At 42.6% G+C, this 24219-nt stretch overlaps 1 protein-coding gene across 1 annotated transcript in view; it reads right to left on the bottom strand.

The window, feature by feature from the left end:
- fat4 (FAT atypical cadherin 4) overlaps positions 1-22093 on the bottom strand; it is a 98310-nt gene extending 76217 nt beyond the window's left edge. Inside the window, exon 1 of the mRNA XM_076149105.1 lies at positions 16577-22093. Coding sequence (XP_076005220.1) covers positions 16577-21679 — 5103 coding nt within the window. The 5' untranslated portion in view covers positions 21680-22093. The remainder of the gene's footprint in view (positions 1-16576) is intronic.
- Between the last annotated feature and the right edge of the window lie 2126 nt (positions 22094-24219).

A 24219-nucleotide genomic window follows, 5' to 3' on the forward strand; every position in this document is an offset into this window, starting at 1 on the left:
GCATAAGGAAAAAAAAAAAAACCTGAAGGGAGCCGAGAAGTTAATGCTTGCTGTGTGTGTTCTTTAAATTCTTTGCAGGACACAGGCTGGAGTCTCACATAGCCTAATTGTTACCAGTTGGGATTATCATTGTTTCGTTGACTTCAAACCGAGTACAACATTAAAGCAAAACTTAACGGAGTGTGATCTCCTACTGACAACACTGCATGATTTGAGGGTCTCCATTGTGTTCTCATTATGGCTTCTTTGACAAAACACTGCAAAGAGGGTGACAAAATGCACAGTCGAGTGGCTGTTAAAGGGTCGGGTGAGTTCCTAGTTTAGCCAAGAAACCAAGAGGTTAGAGGTCAAAACAAGCTATAAAAGGTTGGAAGCCAAGTCAGAAATGGTTAAAGTTCATCCCACACGGTTGTATCCCCCCCCCCAAAAAAAAACAAAACAAAAAAAAAAAAAACACTTGGTTCACCCCTTCTCTGGTCAACATTACAGATTTAAGTGTGAAAAGGGGAGAAATTATGAGATAAATAAATAAATGGTTATGTCAAATCCTTAAAGAGATTTGTTTTTTATTTAATGTTACTATCACTGTTGAACCTTTGAGGCCATATCTACTCATGTGGGATGGTCACACCATGGGGTAATGCATTGTATCCAGTTTGCAACCAACCGACTAGCTTTTTCTTTTAACCATCCCATCAGATTTAAAATGAGTTTTGGCAATTCTTGGTGTCGTTGGTGTTTTGTAACATATCAAAACACACACTCCCAAAAATGATCCCATCCTTTACACATCCTGGACATCTGCCCGGACTAAGCCCACGTACGGTATTTATCAAGAGGGAAACTGAGCCAGAGCTTAGTTCAAAGAGAGGCCTCGATAAGACTGACCTGATAACCTTAAACCTTGACTGGTGTACTACAGCTCTGATGAGCGGCCAGGGCTTGTTGGCTGTCATAAATGAGTAAAAACACCAGTCTGAGACCAGGATATGACTGGTATTGATTTTTGGATAGTGAAAACTGCAGACAGTCAATATCCATCCATCAATGTTCTGTATGTGCTTTCGTTCCTGTCTGAAGGTGATTCGTTCCTGACACTTTGACAGACTCAGCTGTTTCTATATTAGATGACAGTTATTGTTATTTTTCAAACTCTATGACAGGTGAAGGATCAAAGGATGGGACATGGTCACCAATCTCTCACAGACCTAAGAAGTGACAGCAGTGACCATTGGGCCACAATGAGGTCACAACAGCCAAGATGTTGTGCAGTTATCTAAAGCTTTTTTTCACCTTATTTTCAAATCTGATAATATTAAAGAGAAAAGTATTGTAATGTTGTTTCATATACTATCTCTCAAAATACAGTACTGATTCAAAACTGTATTTTGGAGAGATAGTATGTTAAGTATGCATTAAAGGATTTGTAAACACTGTAGATAACATTTAGATTACGGATACAATTCAACACTAAATTAACTTAATCTTACACATACAAATATACTATACTACAAACTAAAACATATAGGCTGAGCTATAATAAGCTATATCAGTCTTGTTGAAAGGAAAAGGTTTAAGAGAGCAGGTTTTATAGCAAGGTTAAGTAAGGTTGTGAAGCTGTTCGGTGGACTCGTACAGTGTCCTCACCTCCACTGTTAGTCCTTTTATCAAAGTGCCAATATTGTCCCACTTGAGAAGAGTGGTGTACAGCAGACACAAGTGAAGAGCACTCGTCTGCAAATGAAGATGACAAACAACCTCTGCACTCAGAGGCGACGGGATACGAATGTGTCACAGGGTCAGAGAATGAAACGGCAACACCTCTGCAGCCACTTGACAGGGTGAAAAAAGAGAGGGAGAAGTGGGTCGGGGGTGTTTGAGAGAGGGAGGGAGCAGCACTTGAGGCCAGAATGGAAGACACAAGCCTCCCAGCAGCAGCAGTCAGAGGCAAGGGGACACAGGGGCTACTGTTCCCATTGAGGTCTTTGTCTTCAAGACCTTCTCTTGTTTTTCCTCAGCAAACCGTGGGCACAATGAAGGCGGCGTGCTCCCCTCCCCTTGCCCAAAGGGCTGTCAATACTGGACCTATCAGACCCTGAATGGCCGAATCAGCCTTCCCATGAAAATCAAGTCAATGACCTGCTTCCCCTGGCTCTCCTCCTTGTGAAGTGGGTGACAGCTATAATTTCAATAAGTAAAACAGAAGGGGGAGAGAGAGAGAGAGGGGGCAAGCGAGCAAGGAGAGAGTAATGAAGAGAGGGAGAGAGAGCGTGCAAAGGAGTTTTCTCACGTGTTGCTGAGGGGACTTTGCCTTAGCCCCGGCATCCTCATATAAAATGCATTAATTCCTTCGCTGTGAGCTCACCGTAAATGATTTGATTGTGGCCAATTCGACATAGTTTTCCGAGCTTCCCTGAACACCATAAAAAGGAAAAAGGACATGATGCTGGGAATGCTAAGACAATTTTGAACCAAACATTTAACTTCAGCCTTCTGACCCAATCAAGTGGAAGAGAAGACAGGCTTTGTCCACCTTGGCCCATCCAAGGAAAGTTAGAGGCGGGAGAGGGGGGGGGGGGGGGGGGGGAAGAGGAAAAGAAATGTAAAGATTTTGCCAAGCTTTTGTCACGCCTTAAGGACTGGCTTAGTCAATTGCTGTCAGATCAAGAAGACAGAAAGAAAAACAGCCGTGGTCGCCTTATATAAAAAACACTTTCTGTCGCAGCCAAGTCGGGAGAGTCCCCATAGACAGAATTACACAGTTACTTTTAAAGGATTTGCATTTAAAAGATGGCGTAGAGGCTTGAATGCGGGTCGCTTCCCCGTGACCATAGAAACACTAGAAAAGGTGGAAAATTCAGTCCGCTGAACTTTAAACGACTTTATTAAAGTGTCACTAATCAGACGTGAAAGACACAAGGTTTTAGTGTTTGGGCAAATTTACAGAAAACTCAAAAAAAGCTTAATGACCTGTTAAGAGCATTACTTTGAAGAGCTTTGTTGATGTCCCATTCCATAATAAAGAAAGGACTGTTGCTCATGTCGGGGGAGAAAAAAATTAATACCTGAGAAATTCCAAGAATTTGGCTTAAGATGGCGCTGAAGAATTCTGATATAAGGCCAGCATATAATAAAACAACAAGCCCTGATCCTCCCTCTACTCTCTAATTTTCCAGCCATTTTTAAAATGATGTAAGTGTAGTATAGAATTTTGCATACAGCGTCTCATTGAAAAAACACATTTTCCTCTTTGAATCCAGTAGATAATTGAGAGAGTTTTCTTAAAGATCTTTGGCCATGGAAATGTAATTTAACAATTTTTACAAATTGCCGATGATAAATGGTGGATTCAAAAACATTCTGGCATGTATTTCCCTACAGAAATAGACAAATTCCTAGGCAGAAAATTGCTACCATTACAGTGTAATGGGATAACAACCCAAAGCGTAATCCCTCGCAAACAATGGTGAGGTTTGAAAAGACTCCTGTGAGTCTTGCTTGGTGTCTGCCAGGGGAATCCAGCGTTTTACAGCCACCAGCCGGCGATGTAATCTCCACTCAATGGAGACCTGGAGAGAGAAACTCCACAGTGGGGTCTCTGTGCCATCCATCCATCCTTCCATCCCCTGATCTGTTGCTTCATCCATCAAATGAACTTCATTTCCATTCAGCAAAATCTGTGGGGAGGGATTTGGGGGGTCTGCAGTGTAAACCACAGATTTATGAAGACGGGAAGGGATTGAAAGACAGGAAGGGGGGGGGTGAGGGGTGTGTGTATGTGTGTATGTGTGTGTGTGTGTGAGGGGGGGGGGGTGTATTAGAGCTGACGCTAGGGATTAAAAAGATCGTCTGATCTTGCAGGACGGTTTTAATCATATACAACCTAGATAAATCATCCAGGGAATTCAGTTTCCATTCATTTCTGTACAAAAATTAATTAAAACGAGAAATGAAATATGCACAGCAGCAGCAAAACAACAATGTAAACAACACCATGGGATAATAATAAAGGAGGCTCAATTGTTTTGTAATAATGTGAATTTGAGTTTGCAAGACAAACATAGTTAATGAGGGAAACAACAAGACTTTTGAAGATTAGCGTGGAATGTTGCTAAAGGATTTCTGTTCCTAATTTTGTTTTCCTGGTGTAATTTCCCAAAAATGCACTCAAACAAAGGAAGTTACTGGGGAGGGTTATAAATCTGAGACATGATCAAAAAAGAAGATAACTCAGAATGACTCGATGTCCTCTCTTCCCCTTTACACGCTGTACCGGAGAGATTCCCCTTGAGTTGAAGTTTACGTTTAGTATTCATACTGTATCTATGTGTATTTCTCATCAAATTATATAGTTTACTAACAAGGTAATACAAATTTAAAAACAAAGTATTTGTAAATTGACCTTGCATATACACACAGGTGTACAGCTCTATATGACTTTGGGTTTTTTTGGGAATCAGAGAATGGCAACATGGCAAATTATTTCATATTTCAGGGCTGTGGTTGTGACTTTAAATAAACAAAAAAGAACTATTTTACTCATTATCACTGTCAAATCCACCTCAAATGTAAACATTTGGTCACTTAATCACATAAACCTCGTCCAGAGGCGCAGAGACACAATCCCGGCTCTTGTGAGAGACTGGAGGCCTTGTTGCTTTAATACCAAACAGCACCATGTCCATGCAGGCTCCATGTGGAACCTTGTGCGAGGGCAGACAGGGCATTTGACAGTCAGGGGATCAAACTGGTTCCATATGAGCAGAGCTGGCATTACTCCAGGCCCGGGCCAACTATGGCTTCCACACAGCTGAAGTCGGGGGGCTAGTGCAAACTCAACAGTGGGGGTTGTATATAAACCCAGTGAATAAATATTAAGTTTCAAAGACAATTTGAAATCTGATGCCCATGCCTTATTATAGACTGACTTCCATGTGGAGAAGTTCATTCACAAGCAACATAGCCAGAATTCTAAAGGGAAGAAAATGTTACTGTTTAAAATGAAGAAGAAATAATGGCAACTTTTGGGGGCCAAGTGCAAGGCAACTGTCAAGACAAGTAAAAGTTACAAGTTGTACGCAAATAATTTGAGTCAAGTAGCAAGTAGTGCCTTTCACGCCACAGGAACTAAGGCCTGTTTCAGAGGTAGATCAATGCTTCCTGAGCTATTTTAGCACCTTCCTGCTTGGTAGGTCTTGACAGACTGAACAGGGTTGAGGGAAGCTTGCATCTGACCAATCAGGTGGACAACTGCTATTTTTAAGTCTGAACGTTTAGTCTGTTTCATAAACAGCAAACAGCAACTCTGGGATCGATTTGTTTCTGCTCAACTTCAGCATATTCATGAAACCGCAAAACAAAACAAAAATCTCAATTGCGTCCATTGTTTTGGTTGTCATTGTGTAGAAATGCAGAAATGGCTGTGGAGATGTCATCTTGCAATATTTTGCATAATCTCTATGCCTCTTGAAGCAAAGTGGGTATGTGAAGAGCTAGGTCTCCCACTGGTTATGATGAGCGGATGTGAAATTTAAAACAGTTCCTATCACAGAAAAATATTAGCCAATAATGTCAGTTGGCCAAAAAACACATCAGTCAGACAATCTGTCAAATGTTCAATTCAATATAATTTCTACCATTTCCAACAGGCAAAGTAGATGCAGTTTTAGTTTCAATCTTTGATAGCATAATAGAGAAGAGGTTTGGGAGTGAGATCCCACGAGTGTCAATAATTGTGTGAAAGTGTGAATATACGCTTCATAAAAGAGCAGCTGAGCAGTGCCTCCGCAGGCAGCCCATCAGGGACAAAGAGAATATGCAGCACCGTTTTATGGCCCGGCCCGCAGTGAGGCATGATGGGAAGTAATAACCACATCATTACCAACAGTGCCTCAGCCTTGTCAGACGTCAGAGGATAAAGGAAGCATGCAGAGATCACGCTCAGGCTGCCAGTCTACTGCACTGTAGGACCCTGTCCCACACGGACACACTCACACACACACACTGACAAACATTAATTGAACTGATGAAACACAATCATCCTTCCCAAAAGATTATGCATACACACACTCACACACACACACACTCTTACATACACAGCTGGTTGTTGAGCTGCCAAGGCGAGGGACAGTGCTTCCGCTGATTCAGCAAGTTCTGCCAAGTCAGGTCAGAGGTCAAACAATTCAAGTGTCACTGTTACTCTTTTACCATTGGAGCACAAAGTCCTTATCAAATAACTGTATCAAATGGCATTTTACCTAAAGTCAAATATGTGTGTGCAGCTTGACTAAAGAATCCAAGTTGATGAGGGAAGTTACAATTTCAAAGTATTTAGCATACTTAAGTGTACTTTTATATGTACTTTTGATACAGAGTACATTTTACTTTTACACAGCTGATTCTTTTGTGAGAGTATTATTTATTATTGGTTTATGGTGGTATTAGTAATGTTTAAATTTTAAGGTGATATTTGTGTGATTTCACAAAATGTTATCATTTTTGGGACATTGATCAATTTTCTATTTTGGAGCATTTTAGAGTGACAGTATTTTGTGTTTACTTACCAGGTCTGTAGTCACATCCCCCCATGCTGTTTCTTTAACAGCATTGAATGAACAGCATACTGTAAGTTATCTTCTACATTCCTAAATAGAGCATAGTTATGCTATAATGACAGTTACCCTTTGAGAAATCAATTTTCAGTGGGTACTGTTTTTCCTAACAACACTATGTACATGCATTCACAACATTCTCTCAGTTACTTCACATTATAAATATGGTTCTCTCTCTCTCTCTCTCTCTCTCTCTCTCTTCCCCTCACATACACACACACACACTCATAGAGTTCTGCATGGGGACCTTATTGTAAGTGAAGGCTCAATAGCACCACCACCCTGGAGAAATAGAGACAATAAAGCAATATCTGATCACCCTCCATGTAATATCATAAGAACACAATGTCCTCGGAGGAGGACTGCATCAAGATCTGTCAACTGCAGGCCAGCCAACTTTAGACAAAGTTTAGAATGATTAATTTCTCAGTTCGCTATTTTTTTTTCGAGCTTGGCAAGCAACGCGTCACTGCCAAAGACGCCAAGCCAATGAAAAACTAGAAAAAAATGTCAACAGGATGCCAAGTTTGTTAGATGAGCAAATGTGTCTGATGTGCAAAGAGTGCAGACGCGTGCTGCATGTGTGTGTGAAGTATAAGGAAGAGATACTGTACATATGAGAAGGCATGTATGTACATATACGCCCCTGCAAACCAGAACACAGGCGTATACTCCCAAATGACAACATAGACACAGTCAAAATCATTTTCATCACAATACAATTCAACACACACACAGGCTGGTGAAATTAGGCCACATCATGTGTTTGCAAACGAAAGTCACGGAGTGGGCACAACAAATAGAAATGAAACGAGTGAAAATAGCGAGTATAATCCAAACCAGAGCCGTGGTTTTCTTAAGAACTTTACTAGTACAAAACCTTCATTTTGCTATCATTTGCTGTAAGGTTTTGTCTGACAACAAAGCCGGAGAAAGCAGCTCAGGTACGGCGATTGCCAGTGAGAGTGATTCACGTCGACTCGACCTGCACACTGCTGCCCAAAACCCTCACCAGCTGCTTTCAATTAAACAGGCCCAACCAGAGAGGGGAAAGGAAGGCCGCACTCACCAAAATGGCTAGCTATTTCAAGCCAGGAGCTCTTTTTTGCTCTCATTTTCTGACAGGAGATCAGTTGTTTCGAAATTTGCGTAAACACAGTGTTTTGTTTGTTACCGAGGGCCTGCATTTACTGGTTGCCATGCAGATCTATACCACCGTGTAAGAAGAAATTGCAACTGTTTGTATGCAATTCTTGCAACCCGTGGACTCTATGATATTATGCTAAAAAGACGCCGCAAGATGAAGGCTCTGGAAATACAGAGTAGCCAAGCCAACGCGGTGCCAACTCTGATCCAAGAATCTGCTTGCATGAGATAATAATCCTCCAAAGTGAAGCTCACGCTCTGCAGTTATTGTCTTGGTGACCACAAACTGTTTTCTTGAGATGATCCACTCTGCTTCGTGCTAGAAGAACCACAGCTTTTCTGCAAAACAACCCATGGGTGGATGAGCTAGATTGGCCAGAGACTCACTTTCTGGAACTTTCTATGGTGCTTCAAGGTCAACCACAGTGACAAACACCTGACAACCTGCAAGTGCTCAGTAAAAGCTGACTTAATAACACAACACAGACCGAATGTTAAAATCTGCAGGCTAAATGCTTCCTAAGGTCACATCAGCAAGACCAGTGAGTTTTTGGAAGTCTAAGAAAAGGCCAACAAGCTGTCCGATGGAGAGCCTAAAGAGAATTACATCCATTCTCCTGTATGATTCAGAAAATCGACCAACTTTCACAAAAAGTGACTGCCAGAAAAGTCAAGCGGGGACATTTTGAAAGATGAAATATTTCAATTCTAAAATTCAAAACAGATGCAAATTGGCTGTGGCTTGGCTCCTCTGAAGATACGCCTGTTCAGTAGAGCAGCAAAAGCACTAGATTTTGCAGTGGTAATGTTATTATTAAAACCCAAGTGCAAAAACATAAAACAAAATAAAAAAGTATATCGACTATATCTGCTCAATCATAATATAGTTAACCTTTGAATGTAGTGAGGGATGTGAGAGCAGGAGCAGCAGTGGATCTGCTGATGGAAAACTCATAAAATAAGAGAGGAGATAACAATAACATGGGCTTTTGCTCTCTGGTGCCAGTCTATCTTTGCATGTCTCCTGCCTCTGACACTAAAGCCCTATTCCATCCCTCCCTCCCACAACTCAAACCTCAGTGCCCCCCCTCCCCCGCCCCCTCCCTTCTCCCGCCTTTCCTCGCTTAACAACCCCCCCCCCTCTATCTTTCTTTCTCTCTGCTCCTAAATTATCTGTCCAGGCTGTGGGAGATGCCCCTTCCTGCCTGGGGTCGCTCGTCTTACCGCAAGCTAGGGAGATGAGGTGTGTGTGCGTGTGTGCGTGTGTGTGTGCGCCTGCGTACACGAAACACATGTGAGTATGTGAGAACTCTGCATACGATGCAAAAACGCACATCCTCTCCCCTTCTCGTTTGATGTCCCCAGGGGTGGGAGGGCTGCGAGGGAGGTGACCGCACTAAATGTCACTTTGGAGGTGCACTTGATGGACGGCGAGGGGAAGTGAGATCTGGAAAAGAACAGGAGTGTCTCTTTTTTTGATGAAAACCAGAACGACAGGTCAGCGAGCGACAAAAACAATAGAGCAGAAAGTCACAGGAGCTTGTTTTAAGATGATTCCATCTCGCTCCAAGTTTCCTGCCAAGTTAAATACTCTTATATAATCTCATTTGAACCTGTTTTCAATCTGATGTGTGATCAAATCAAAGTTTCAGGAATTTTGATGAAACGAGTCAATATCCTGATAGAAAACAAAAAGCTGTGAGAGTTTGCATACCTCCACCCAGGCCCAAAGAGTCTCTAACAGGCCAAAATTAAAGTATATTCTGTAAATATATATATATTTTTTTTTAACTGTTTGTTTTTGCATGAATCTGCCAAATGTTACTAGATTAAATCATATTTTTGTTAAGGTTTCTTTATGTGTTAGTGTGTCGGCTGTGTTTGCCGGTGCTTGAGAGCTCCGTAAGTCACGTGCAGGAACAAATCAGGCTGTAGCTGGGATCCATTATCACCACAGGGAATATGTGCCAAAATCAACCCTCTGCTCTCCCTCTTTTCTTTCTAACTCCTTCACTTTTTTACAGGTTAAAGTGGTGGAACATTTTTTTTTCTAAACCTGGACAGACTCGGGCATATTTTATAGTCCTTTCACATTCGGTGGAGTGCCGAGCAAAGTGATGGAGAAATCTGCGGGATGTTGTCATAGTTGAGCAAAGATTTATTTCCGTTCGCAGCATTTGCTAGGAGAAAATGTACAACCCAAATCATAACGGTACCTGATCGTTCCCACTTTAACGACTCCCAATCAGCTCCGTTCTGCATGAGCAACTATAAAACTTGGAAATTTTAGATCACAACTTCTTCTGGAACTTTCTGGTTATGACTAAAGGACCCCGCTACAAAACGGTAAACGGGTCGCTTTTGATCACGTCTGATGCTGAAGACCAAAGTAGAAAGGCATTCCTGTAGGAGATTAATACTATTTCAGTCTCACATTTGGTCAGAGCATGTGTGCTTAAGACTGAGGAATGACCCCTCCCAAATGAGGCATGACAATCAAAGTCACAGAACAAGAGAAATGTATCTCCAATGTGAAAATAAACCTGATGATGCAAACTCCATGGAGCATGCACTTCTCTGGCCGCAGCCATTTATTATTCTAACCGAGAAAACCCGCATTGACTTTGCATGAGGAAAGAGTCCGTTGAAAGGGGCAAACCACAGAGCTGAATGAGGTTTTTTTTATGTAGTGCATATTCCCTTTATAAACAAACTTAGGTCAGAAATAGTGTGTGTAAATAATAAAGTGTTTAGAGTAGCAGCAGGGTGGAGTTACCACATCAGGACAATTAAGTTTCCCATAGAAGACAATACGATGAGCGCTTGAAATTTGACACGATCCCATGGACATTTTAGAGTTAATTTAGTGACCACAAGTTTCCTATTAACATCTAATTTTTACTTATGTCATAACTATCCTGCCTGTTCAATCAACTGATTTATTAACTGGCTTATCAAAAGACATCATGTAGCTTTCTGAATATTATCACTGCATTTATTTATGTTTTGTGCAATGTTGCCATTACTGACACTTTCATTTCAAAATGAGGTCATGTATATTGTCATATTTTCATTTAGAGGCCTATTTTGAAACCTCTGCACTGCTTGGTTGTGCATTTAAAAGATTGAAATGTGTTGAAGAGACCCTCTCAAAGTGCTTACCCTGCTCTGCCTTTGCTCATTCAGAACGGAAAAGGAAACGACCAATCCAAAACAAATCTCTCAGGGCAGTTCAGGACCTATGGGTTTGTTTAACAAGATGCATTTCTTTAAGGGTAGTCCTGAGGTGATCAAACTGATGATGTTCCGCAAAAACTCTATATTACACTATACTATATAAATAACAAAGCATACAGTATATTCACTTTCAAATCAAGGCTGTGAATTTGTCTAACCAGCTTCTTCAGCATGTAACAAACCATATGCACGATATGAATCATTCCTAAAAGTCTTGGTGATATACTGAAAGTGACTGGTGAATCATGTGATTTAACAGCCCGCTGTGGCTTGTGGCCAAAAAAAAGTTAGTTTTGTCCTTCATAACTTGAAGCTTGGCTTTAAGTTTATAGAATGTGGCATGGCAGAAAAATGTGACCCTGCTCCTGACCTTTCAGGCTGACGTTTGACAAATGTGCATTATGAGCAGTGCCAGTCGCTGCATTGATGCTGTCCAAAGGAACGAGAAAAAAAAGTCAAACACGGTGAAATGTGAGACAGCTTCTCCTACAACTACAGTTAAAGCTTTGGTGAGTCAAATCTATTCTGGTGAGGAGCCATTGTAAAGCGCGCTGTGAAGAAAAACAGAGTGTACTCACATTAATATTCATCTGAACTGGTTAAACAAGCTGCAAATCTGCATTATTAGTTATGACTGCTTGTAGAAAACACTACAATGGTACGTTACAGAGTGCTTCAAAATAAATAAAACCAAACAAAAATTAACAAACACTATAAAAACAATAATTAATTGAAGACTGGCTCCATTGAGGCTCAAACAGTATGAGCAAAAGACAACACTAAAAGCATCCTGCTAATCTGGTTTAATACACAATTGTTTGAATGTAAACAACACTAAATAAACTAAATTGTAACCACTATTAGATGTTTGCTTTGGAGTTTGAACTTGAGCTTCATGGTGAGTGTGCGTTTCTGGCAGTGTGTGTCTGCACGCATGTATGCATGGGTGAGTGTTTATCTACGTTTTATGGTGATTGTCTCATAAAACAGACAGGCGCTTGGAGAGCCCAGCCCTTCCTCAGCGCCAACTCTCCATCGGCCCTGAGCGACCACCTACCAGGAGAGGCCAGCAGATGGGTCACCTCCTCCAAACCTGTTCGATGACCATTTCAAAAACGCATGTCCGGCCAGATTACTGCTTGAATTACAGCCTCGGTTCTAGCCAGGCTTTTTTACCTCCCTGTATCTTCCTCAGACAGCTGTGCACTCTCACCCGTGGACGCTTGAATGTGCAGACACACTCAAAATATTGCAATTAGACCATGAATTACAATACACCTGGTTACAGTTTGTTCTGCATCATTCTTTTCCAGTACTTGTCAAATGTCCCTTTGAGGATTATACATTTTTTATATTTGCTTGTGTATGATTTGAATGTAATCAAACCCTTTTTCTGAGGAACACCAAATGCACACCTTCGGGGCGATCTGTCCCATTGTCTGACCTTTATCTCGAAACTGTAGCCGCGAATATTTCAAATTGTATTAATACATTTTCAGCTCACACAAACACCAGCAGCCGTATCATATTGTCCAGACGTACGTGACCTTCTCCTCCCTGCTTTGTTGACCTGACTGACTTTACAGGTTTTGTATTACAGAGATTTTTTTTTCTTGCATTCTATCTGCATCAGCCAACCACAATACCTCCCCTGATGTCCTAATCACATTTCCTTCAGAGTTCATGTTGGCCGATGTTCAGCAGAGCCAAAGTGTAGAGGAAGAGAAAGATGGATAGAGTGAAAGACTTCTGACCCAAATCACAAAGATAGAGATAGACTAAAGCTTAAAATTATCCCTCCTCTGAATAAATATAAATAAATTGAACAGGTTATTGACGGGACCATGATCCCCCTCCCCCTCCTTCACCACGGATAAACAAACCAATTTCTTAACAGAGATACATAACAGACTAATAATGTGGACCATCAGCGAGAAGGTGGACTGCAATTGCAATACATTGAGTACTTTAAAGGAACATCTTACTTGGAAATCTTACCTCAAATAAATGTATATTCATAATTTCAAACAAACAACGAATACTAGTACAGTTGTTAAAGTTCAATTTTTACCAGTCAACAAATTGATACCCTTGCAAAACAAAGATACATAAACAAACAGGACCTTTACTGTATGATGGAGCTCATATCATAAGTGCTAATGACCATCAACACTAATGTATGAATCAGCGCTGTATCTGCTCCAGCCATCTGGATTCCCCAGCTGTGATCTCCAACAAAATTTTCCACTCACAATTCCTTGCAAAGTGGCAGTTTTCTGACACTTGCAGAGCCTTTCCCAAACTGCTCCCCTTACTTCATTCCCACAACTCCCAGTAACGCCGTCAGACATGTCCAGAACCCTCCCCAAACACTCTGCTCTCTTTCTTTCTCTCCTCATTTTCACAACTTTAAACAGCTCTACTGTAACGTCTGTCTCCGTCTGGTGAGGAGGAAAGCTGGCTGACAGGGGCATCCATACACACTCCTAAATCTGTCAAGGAATGACGCTGGCACAGACAACAAAAATAACAAAAGCCTCCTGAATCATGGCTGGGGCTGTGTAACACTTTATCTGCGCATGCAAAACAAAGGAAGGCTTTTTGAACACTCAGACGGTGTTTACTTTCCACGAGGAACAATCCTTTTTAAGGGGGGGGTGGACTGCGAGGGCCTCTCCAAAAACCAGAACTTCACACAGCGTTACAGAAAGCAACAGTGGAGGCCTTGATTGTGAAGAGGAGGGGAGGTGGATGAGGGGCGTTGGTACTGAAGATAAGAAACATTTATGGTGTCAATGACAGAGACGAAGAAAAACCTTTTATCCTCTGAGATTTATTTGTGATTGCTTCATTTGACTTGCCCATCATTGGACAATTGCTCAAGGACCACATGAATATTTTTGACCTTTGCCCTTCCTTGTATCTGTATCTGCAACTGTAACATGTCTCTGGTCTATGCTAATGCAACCATGATTCAATATTTGCAAATTTGTAGATACAATCTAGTTTGAAAGTGAAGTGTGAACAACCTTGTCATGACAATTTTGAAAAAAAACAGATTAGCCAGAATTCAAATAGTAGAAAGCACTATATTTGAATTTGTGGTGTTTTTTTTTTTTATCCCTAATTTGGGGGGATTTTCAAGCTTACCCGTCAGTTGAAGGAACACAGGCTCCACTATACCACATATACCAAAACTTGTGAGAGTCAAGCTGTCAAAACCCTCATCCAGTTCAATATGATATATAAATTGTTGGGGTTTAAATCCCAAACAGCAATGCTTTGTGAGATTATCAGTGGAATTTTAAATACTGAATCTGCAAAAGTGCCTCGAAAGTACCTCAAGTACTTCCAAACTGCATTGAAGGTATTTTGTGTCGTAGTAGGAACCAAGAAGCAGGAGAGTAAATCTACGAAGCAGCAGTTTAGGGATCTTATAATATAGGATTTCTGGGTAATGAAGTGCTTTATGCTTTACCAAACGTGAACAGCAGCCTAAACAAATGAAAATAATTGGTTGAAAATACATAATGTACACACGACGATGACAATTAGTGACAATGAAACTTCTATAGATGCTGATCGAGACAGAACAAAAACAACCAGAATCACCTCAGCCTCTCCAAAGCAAACCCAGGCCTCCCAGTTGTTTGAGATCATGGCCGTCGATAAAACATGTCCAACAAAATTCCCTTTGTTTGAGTGTTTCCAAAACATCACACATGCTCCGGAGCGGAGGAAGAATGCCAGTTTCCCTCATGTGTCCAATCAATGGGGGAGACCAAAAAACCCAGAATGTGAAAGGGTCACAACCCCTGGGGATGGAAATAATCCTCTAGTTGCTACTGGGTATCTGGTGTATAAACACTGCACTGGAAAAACATTAGTCTTAGTCCAAAGGTTTATAGTACGGTGCCACACTGTGCCTTGAGGTGTCAATGACATACTGGAGATATACAGTATATGAATGTGGGTAGTTGACTTTTGCAATTATACATATAAAGAACACAGAGGGCCGTTACTTAGCACCGCATATTCAGGCAGACTGTTCAAATGTGACCACTGGAATCTTGGGAAGTGATATGGTAAAGTCATCTGCATGAGGTGAGACAGTTGAGGCTTAGCATGGAACCAACGTATGGTTTAAGGTTGAGGAATGGACCACTATATCCTCTCATTAACCCCACAGCAGAGTCTGGAGGAAAAGAGATTGTCATCTTTGCTGCAGGCAAAGTGGGGGGAACATTTGATATTCCCATTTGGCCGAGCAAACCTTGAAGTTAACTTAGCTAACAAGATTTTGCCAAGTAATCCTTGATTTCAATAATATTTGAGCTTGTCTCCAAATAACTGATTGCTGTATGGAATTTCATTTTCAATATTGTCAGTGGTTTCAAAGGCATCCATAACAACTGTCACCGCTAATCTGAAGAGTCTAACGCATTTTTCATCAGGTATTTTATCACTTTCCCCCGAGCAATCACATAAGGCTTATTTCTTAACTTAACCTTGCTGTGAAAATGGAATAGATACACAGTGTTTATATCATTAAGCCTGTAATACCTGGTTGAAAATTCCATAACACTTAGAGAGTCACATTTGTTTTTCATTTGGCAAGCGGTGAGTCCTTAGCCCCCCAAAATTGCATTTAGGTTTCCTGCATTCTACTTCAGAGCATCTAACTCCATCCCTTAGGGAAAAGGCAAGGGAAGCCTGAAAGAGATGCATCATATAATACAAACTCAACAGACGGCTTAAGTTTCACTCTCTTAGGTTTTTTTTCTCCAGTCTTCCCTGCCCTGCCATCTTTTCACAGAGTCTTAAAAGGTCATCCAATTTTAATGGTCACTTATTGCCTGTGGAGCAGTTCCCGGTGGTACAAAAAAGACCCTGAGACCACCCCAGTGTCAAAACAGCCTCAGGCTCCATAGCTCAATGTAATACTGGCACTGATCACATGAGTTACACTTTTTCATTTCTACTTGAAACACAAAGGGAAGCATCGTAGACCTGGACTCTGAAATAGAGGCCCAGGAAGCAACGCAGTGAGAAATGAAACATATTCATATCATTAAAAACCGGATCATCGTACTTTTGGTAACAGAGTGGGAAGAGCTCTAACAGACTAAAAAACCGCAACACTTCTTTCCCTTTCCCAGACTTCTCAAATATTACAGGAGGAAAATTCAAGATGAATTGTTATGGCAAGTCTGCTTCTGGAAAGTGGAACAATAAAGTTATCATGCTAGAGAACAAGGTGCTCTTACTCATTTCAAAGAAAATTATGATTTAATAGAATGCAGAGCCATACCAAAAAAAGGAACTTAATTAATGAGCAGACACTTGTAATAAGGTGGCTCTGTTTTATGTGTGACTTGGACGGGCTCAATAGACATTTTTTCCTAGTTCAAACCTTGATCTCATTACACTTATTCCATCCAAATGTCTTAAACAAATGCAAGTAGTTCAGTTCCTGCCCTGCGCCTGCCAAACAGATCAAATACACCAGCGGACCAAAATAAAAAGTGACTTTCCAATACCTGTTGCGAATGAGAGAATAGAAACCTCAGCAGTGTACTCACCTCAGCACGCTGTGTCCTGGGCTGGCTGGCGTCTGTCTCTATGGCATACACGTCCACCAGGTAGAGGTCAGAGCCTTTCTCTCTGTCCAATTCTGCAGCCGTCTGTATCACTCCTGTGTGGCGGCCGATGGTGAACAGGCGTCCCACTGCTTTCCCGCCGCTGCGCACCGCCACGATGAAATACTCCACCCTGGTCGCCGATCCCCGTGGGCTTGAAGCATCCAGCGAGATGACATTGGTGCCCGGCGGCTGGCCCTCTTTAAGGATGGTGATGTATTTGGGCTGGGAGAAAACGGGGCCATCAAGCCCTTGGAGGATGATGATCATTTCAGTTCTGGAGGTCTTGCGGTCGGTGCCGTGGTCAGTGGCTGAGACAGTGAGGGTGTACATGAGTCTGGACGGTAACAGCTGGGAGGCCAGGCGAATGTCCCCACTGTACCTGTCCATGATAAACGTGTCTGAATCTCCCTCCACAAGTTCATACTCCACTTCCCCATTTGCCCCATCATCAGGGTCAAAGGCCACCACCGTTGTCAGGATAGAGCCGATGACTATGTTGGGCTCAGCCACAAGAGCATTCTGGGTTAAAAAAGTGGGAATGTTATCATTTAGATCTGTGACCCATATAGTAACATTCTTCAACGCAAAGCGGCGGAATTCAACAGGAACTGCCTGGTCGGTGGCTTTGATTGTCAGTTCGAACAAGTTGGAGAACTCCCTGTCTATGTCCTTATTGGTGTATATGAGCCCAGTGCTGGGGTCAACGCTGAAATGGCTTCCTCTGGGAATCTGCTGAACAATGGAGTATTCCAGCTGGCCGTTTATGTCTGCATCTGTGTCATGAGCTGTGATTGTCATGACTGAGGCTGAGATGGGAAGATTTTCCGGGATAGATTTGAAAATGTCACCGGGAGTAAATATGGGAGGATTGTCATTAAAATCTCTGACATGAATGACAACAGGAATGGATGAAGAGCGTGATGGTCTACCATTGTCTTTTGCAGTGATGTTAAGTTTGTAAAATGACTGAGTTTCATAGTCCAGCCTTTTAGCCAAAAATATGCTGCCGGTGTTGGCGCTAATGCTAAAGGTGCCGTGGTTGTTTGTACCTGTGATGCTGTACGTTATGTCCGCATTCTGACCAGAGTCTGTGTCAGTGGCAGTCACAGAGGCCACAAGCTCCCCTATCCTCATGTTCTCCAGTACATCCACGGACAGCGAGGCTTTAGGGAAGGAGGGAGAGTTGTCATTCTCATCCGCTATGCTAATGCTGAGCATACAAGAGGAGGACAATGGCACAAATCCGGCGTCCACGGCTATTATTTTCAGTGAATAGGAGGATGTAGATTCATAGTCGAGCTTTCCAACTAAAGTAACCTGTCCAGAGCTGCTGTCAACAGTGAACTGCCCCTCCTCGTTCCCCTCTGATATGTGGTAATGAACCAATCCATTTTTGTTTTCATCCATATCAGAGGCAGAGGCCCGCAGCAGTTGTGTCATGTTTTGGGCCGACTCTGAGATGGAGGCCTGGTAAATGTCTTTGGTGAATTTGGGTGGGTTGTCATTGATGTCTTGAATGTAAACTTGCACTTTAGCTTGGTCTCTGAGGGGCTTGGGGAGACCCTGGTCTGATGAGACGACCACAAAGCTGAACACGGCGGCGCCTCTTTGTCTCATTAGTGACTCGCGGTCAAACTGCAGAGTGCTGGTCAACTCCCCTGTGATGGCATTCAGCTCAAAGTTGGGCTGTGAAGTCTCAAATGTATATCTGACCTCACTGTTAGGGCCAAAGTCCTTATCCTCAGCAAAAACCCGCCCAACCAGCGACCCCCTCTTCTGCTCTTCCTCAAAGTGAAACACATAATTAGTGCTGTTAAAGAGAGGACGGTTGTCATTTACATCATCTAGAATCACACTGACATTGACACTGGCACTTAGTGGTTCCACTGCTCTGTCTGTGGCTACAACCACTAAGTCATATCTGTCCTGTATCTCTCTGTCAAGCTCCGCTTTGATGTACAACTGCCCGTCTGGGAAAATGCCAAAGACGTCACCTGTGTTGCCGCCAACAATGTTGTACATAATCTCGCCATTAAGACCAGAGTCTTTGTCAGTGGCCTCCACTTTGAAAAAGCGACTGTTGACAGGCTCCGACTCCAGAATGATGACTTCATACGAGAGCTGATCAAACACAGGCGAGTTGTCATTGACGTCATACACGCTGACAATGAGTACAAGGCTGGAGGTGTGCTGGGGGACCCCCATATCGGATGCTGTGACTTCCACCTCATAGGAACTCGTGGTGACCTCCAGTGGCCCAGTTAGTGTGATGAGGCCATGTTTCTCATGAATATGGAACAGGCTTTTGGGGTTTTGTTTGAGGCTGTAGACCACCATCCCATTAGTGCCCTCATCAGGATCTGAGGCTTTAGCTTGGAATATGACATGACCTGTGCTCCAGTTTTCAACTGCACTAACATGCTCAACAGGATGAATGAAGTGAGGAGAATTATCATTTAAATCCTTGACTGTAATATTAACAAGGGCTTCACCTGTGACCTCTCCACCTCTGGCTACAACCTTCAACTGATAAAAGCCCTGTTCCTCTCTGTCTATTGGGCTGGAAGCTATGATCTGACCTGCGCCATTCACTGCAAAAACACCCCTCTGGTCCCCCGACGTGATTAGATATGTGATGTTTGTGTTCAGATCCACAGTGGTGGCAGACACAATCCCAACAACTGCCCCCATAGCCACATTTTCAAACATCACAAAACTGTAGACTTTCTGGCTAAAGACTGGTGGGTTATCCTGTGTGTCTATGACAGTTAAAGTCACAATGGCTTGAGTGTGTGACCGCAGGCCACTACCATCTGCTGCTGTCACCTGCAGCTGGTAAGCTGTCTTTTCCTCTCTGTCCAGGGGCACCAGAGTGCTAATTTTCCCTGTGTTGCTATTAATGCGGAATTTAGAGGTGTCACCCGCTGTAATCATATATTTGATGGTGCCATTTCGACCCAAATCAGAGTCTGTGGCTGAAACAGTGGTTACATAAGCGCCAGAGGGCTCGTTCTCCTTTACATTGGCAAAGTACTGCACTGGATAGAAAACGGGCCTGTTGTCATTGATGTCCCTCAGAGTAATGTTCACTTTTCCTACAGAATGCAAAGGGGGTCTGCCTGAGTCTGCTGCCTGGATGTAGATTAGGTAGGAGCCCTGGTCCTCCCTGTCTAGCTCTACGGCTGTGCTTAATCGGCCTGACGCAGCATCCAGGCGAAACAGCTCCTGGACACGGGCTGGAGTCTCGGCATCAAATGAGAACCGGATCGTTCCATTAGCCCCAAGGTCGTCATCTGAAGCAGACAGCACCACCAGCTCAGTGCCGGCCGGAGCGTGTTCCACAAGGGAAACATGATATGTGTTCTGTGTAAATGTGGGCACTTGGTCATTCACGTCAGTGATGTTTACTATTAGTTTTGTGTAAGACATTTTAGGCTGCAGCCCCTGATCTTTGGCACTAATGTTGAGCACAATTTCAGATGCTACTTCCCTATCCAGCAAACCGGCACTGGTAACCAGACCACTGTTCTCACTAATGGAGAACCAGCCTAAAGCGTTTCCAGACACCAGGGAGTAGCGCAGGTTGGCATTCTGCCCAGAGTCACCATCTGTTGCAGAAACCCCTTTAATGTAGCTGCCTTTTGGTATGTCTTCACTGATATCTACTCTGTACAGAGTTTCCTGGAATATGGGTGGATGATCATTGATATCATTCACAAAAATAACCAGACTGGCAAAAGAGGACCTGGCCATGGGTTTACCATTGTCTGACACAGACACAGTGAGGTTGTATGAAGAAATCCGCTCTCTATCTAAAACACTGGCCACTTTGATCAGACTTAAATTGGGGACCGGAGACGTGTGGACTTCAAAGTGTCTCTGCTCGTTGCCTCCTAAGATTGAAACAGATATGTTACCATTAGCAGTAGGGGAGTCGGAATCTGAAACGGTGAGCAAAGCCACCACTGTGCCAATCTGTGCGTTTTCATCAACAGAGGCAAATTTAGAAGTAGTGGGAAAATAGCGAAACTTTACTACCGGGTCATTATCATTAACATCCAGAAGTTTGATTGTGGCTTCTGTCCTGCCTGACAGTGAGGGCACCCCGTTATCTACTGCATGGATAGTTAAGGAGTACTCCTTCCTACTCTCGTAATCCAGACCTTCTTTTATAACAATAGTACCTGCTTTAGGGTCTATTTGGAAAGGCGTCCCCTCATCTAGAAAGTACCTGATTTCAGCATTAGCTCCCTCATCTTGATCTGATGCAGTAATTTGCAGAATGCTGGAACCTACAGCTGCATCCTCAAAAACACTGGTTTGATACTGGTCTTGGTCAAAAATAGGGGGGTTATCGTTGATATCTTGAATTGTGACGTTTACTTGCATGTAGCCAAACTTTTTGGGTTCTCCTTTGTCCTCCACTTCAATCAGGAGCTGGTAGAAAGGAGTAACTTCCCTGTCCAAGCCTCCGGTTGAAACGAGGTGCAAGAATGCCCCCTCTCCACTAGGATTGACTGTAATATCCAAGCGGAATCTCCTCTGCTCGTTGCCTTTCACTATTCTGTAGGTGGTGTGGTCAACTCCGTTACTTCCAATGTCTGAATCAGTTGCAGTGTCCAGGATCACCTGTCTGCCGCTGCTGGCGTCCTCTTTGAAGGACACCACAATGGACGTGTCGGGAAACACCGGGGAGTTATCGTTTATATCCAAAACCACGATCCTGACCTCGGTGGGGTAGGTCGGCTGGCTGGACAGCACCACCACGTTAATGACATCACTTTGTAAGATTTCCCGGTCGATCACGGCGGATGTGTAAATGACTCCCGTAGTGCCGTTGATCGCAAAAAGTTTGTGGTTCTCGCTGAAGCGGTAAGTGAAGCTGGGCTTGGTCTCTATTGTGCCCACGTAGGTGCCGATGGGTTGCTCCTCCAGGACCTGGAACTCTTGGCGGACTTGGCTGGATGCGGAATACTGCGAAAGAGTCCATAACATCAGTAAAATCAAATGAAAGCGGCCTAAGCCCCTACCTGTGAGCGCCATGGTGACCAGTGAGCCAGTCCACCTTTCTCAGACAAAGTCCATGCCTATGATGCATCAACTTTATTCAAGTTAGACGGATCCCTAAAGCATTATTCCAGCAAATGTACGAAGAAAACTCAATGAAACATCCAGGCTCTGTGCCTTTGCTCCACTCAAAGTACTCCAAAAGTGTTAGTTTATCCCGTGAAGCGCGACTATATCCTCTGGATGGAGAGAATGAATCCTGCAGATCAGGAAAGTTTCATTCCAGTTCCTCTGTCACAAACAACATTGTCTGGACGGAAGATGTCAATCCCTTCATACGCAAAACTGAAGTTCTTTGCGCCGTGAAGATGCGTGAGAAAAAAAAAAAGTTTATCCAAAGTTCGGACGCGCGTCAGCAGTGTGGAGTGTGTGTGCAGCCACGCACCGTTATCTCCGCACCGTCCCGTGGAATAACGGTGCAGGCGCTTCAGTCATATTGTGCTGAGGAGCCCCAGTAAGTTAGGACAAAGCTGGAGTTCAGCAAACTCCCTCCCATCACTAATCCCATTGGATAGCGGTGCTCCTGCCCGCCCTCCCACCGCCTTTCCTCCCCCCTGCTCCATTCTCAGGAACAGCCCGTTATCTCTTACTTATGGAAGAGGAGGACAGAACAACATCACAGCAAAACATCAATGACATCTATTGATTGCTCTGTGAAAATAACATACAAACAACTTAAGCAAAAAGATACTTCGGTAGAAATTATGCAACAAATACAGAATCATGTGAATGTAATAATATCAGAGTCAATTAAGTTTTGATCTAAAATTGCTTGTTGTTCTTGAATCTGAACAGTGTTCAACTAATTAATAAGTAATTGCAAAAAGTGTAAGGATGGATGGATGGATTAACAGTTTGAAAGAACATTTGTGTAGTATAGGTAAGTACTACCATCTAGTGGCCAAAAGTTGGTAGTGCCAGTAATTAACACCCGTTTGTGTTTTCAACGTCAGGTGGGAACAAGAAACTATGAAGTCTCAAGTCGGACGGAATTCCCAAGACAAGTAAGTTCCTAAACTAAGCACGGTAACTTATAATACAGCACATAAAAAAAGTTGAGGCAACGCTAATAATCTGTGTGTTAACAGATGAAGGGATTTTTAAAAAGCACCATTTTTCATTATGTCAACTTCAGACATTCTAATTTTGGAGGAGGCAGGAAACCAGTGCAGGTGGAGGAAATCATGGAGACACAGCAAGACGATTCCACAGAAAAGCTTGTTGATCCGGTCAGTTGGATTCAAACCCATACAATTCTTGCTGTGAGGTGTGTATCTGTTTTGCACACCTGGACATTTGAGGAGAGGGAATCTCTCTTTGCACACAGTCTCTCCCAATGGTTCTTCTATTTTTACTTTTTTTGAGTTGTTCCTTGTCTTCCTGCAAAGCTTCAGACTGGATCAGGAACCATTTGTAGTTGTGGTCATGGAGACTTTGTATGTGATTTTGGGCCATACAAATAAATCTGAAGTAACTTGATCAACCACCAATCCACTGTTTATCCAGAATATGCAACATAGCTCCCATGTGGCTCTGTGCTTTCCATGCAGAGGCATTATGTCTTCAGATTGCTATACTTTGAACAAATACAATCTATTTGTTATATTAAACAGAAATCTCTGTGTGCTCTGTAATGTTTCTAGATACACTTTGTCCAAACCAGTGTTTAAATTTCAAAACCCAACAGAATACAGATGATATTCCTCCCCGCTTTATTGACTCAGCACTAATTGAAATTGCAATACATCACACAATGAAATACAACAGTATAAATATTACATTTTATAGTGGTCAAAGACAGCAGTTGTGAAAAAGCGTGATATTATCCATTACAATATCTTTACAACTGTGGGTTTTTAGATTAATGAATGATGTCAAGGCTCAGGTTTATAATATTAAAATCCGGTTTGCGCATATTGAAACATTTGTAACTCAATTTGCTTGTTGTTGTTGTCTTTTAAATCAGAACCTGGCAGCATTTCTGGTATTAAGTACGGCTGACACTCTTGCACTGTACTTACTTATGCTCATAACTACAAGCTGTGAGATACAAAACTGGAAAAAGGTTAAGCAGCAGGATCTAGTTTATAAGTTTGCCAAGTATAACTGAAAAAGACACAAGATAAAATACAGGACAGATAATGCCATGGCGTCAGAATAATATAATGCTCTGTAATTAAGTCACTTTAATACTTGAGACACGACACAAACACAACATGAGACACTGATACAGAAACACTTAATTAGGAATGTCACTTAAGCAGGTCAGATGAGTTCACTGTCTAGCTGCAATGGGAAAAACTGAAATTCTTGATGTCTAATGTGAGCAGGGAAGCTGGTCGCTGAGCTCCTACGCTGCACTTCATCTGTCCTGTGAAATAACATTACAGAGGATAATTACTATCCTCCTGGTTTTTGAGAGACGTAAATGTTTATTTAGGTTTAGTATTTGACAATTTGTGGCTTCCGTAATCAAGCCTTTGGCTGCATGGATGTTAAGTGGGACATGAGTCAAC

Source organism: Genypterus blacodes, unplaced genomic scaffold, assembly GCF_046128005.1.
Source record: "Genypterus blacodes isolate CSIRO-AG114 ecotype Tasmania unplaced genomic scaffold, CSIRO-AGI_Gbla_v1 ptg000044l_1, whole genome shotgun sequence".
In the NCBI taxonomy this organism is placed as follows: Eukaryota; Metazoa; Chordata; class Actinopteri; order Ophidiiformes; family Ophidiidae; genus Genypterus; species Genypterus blacodes.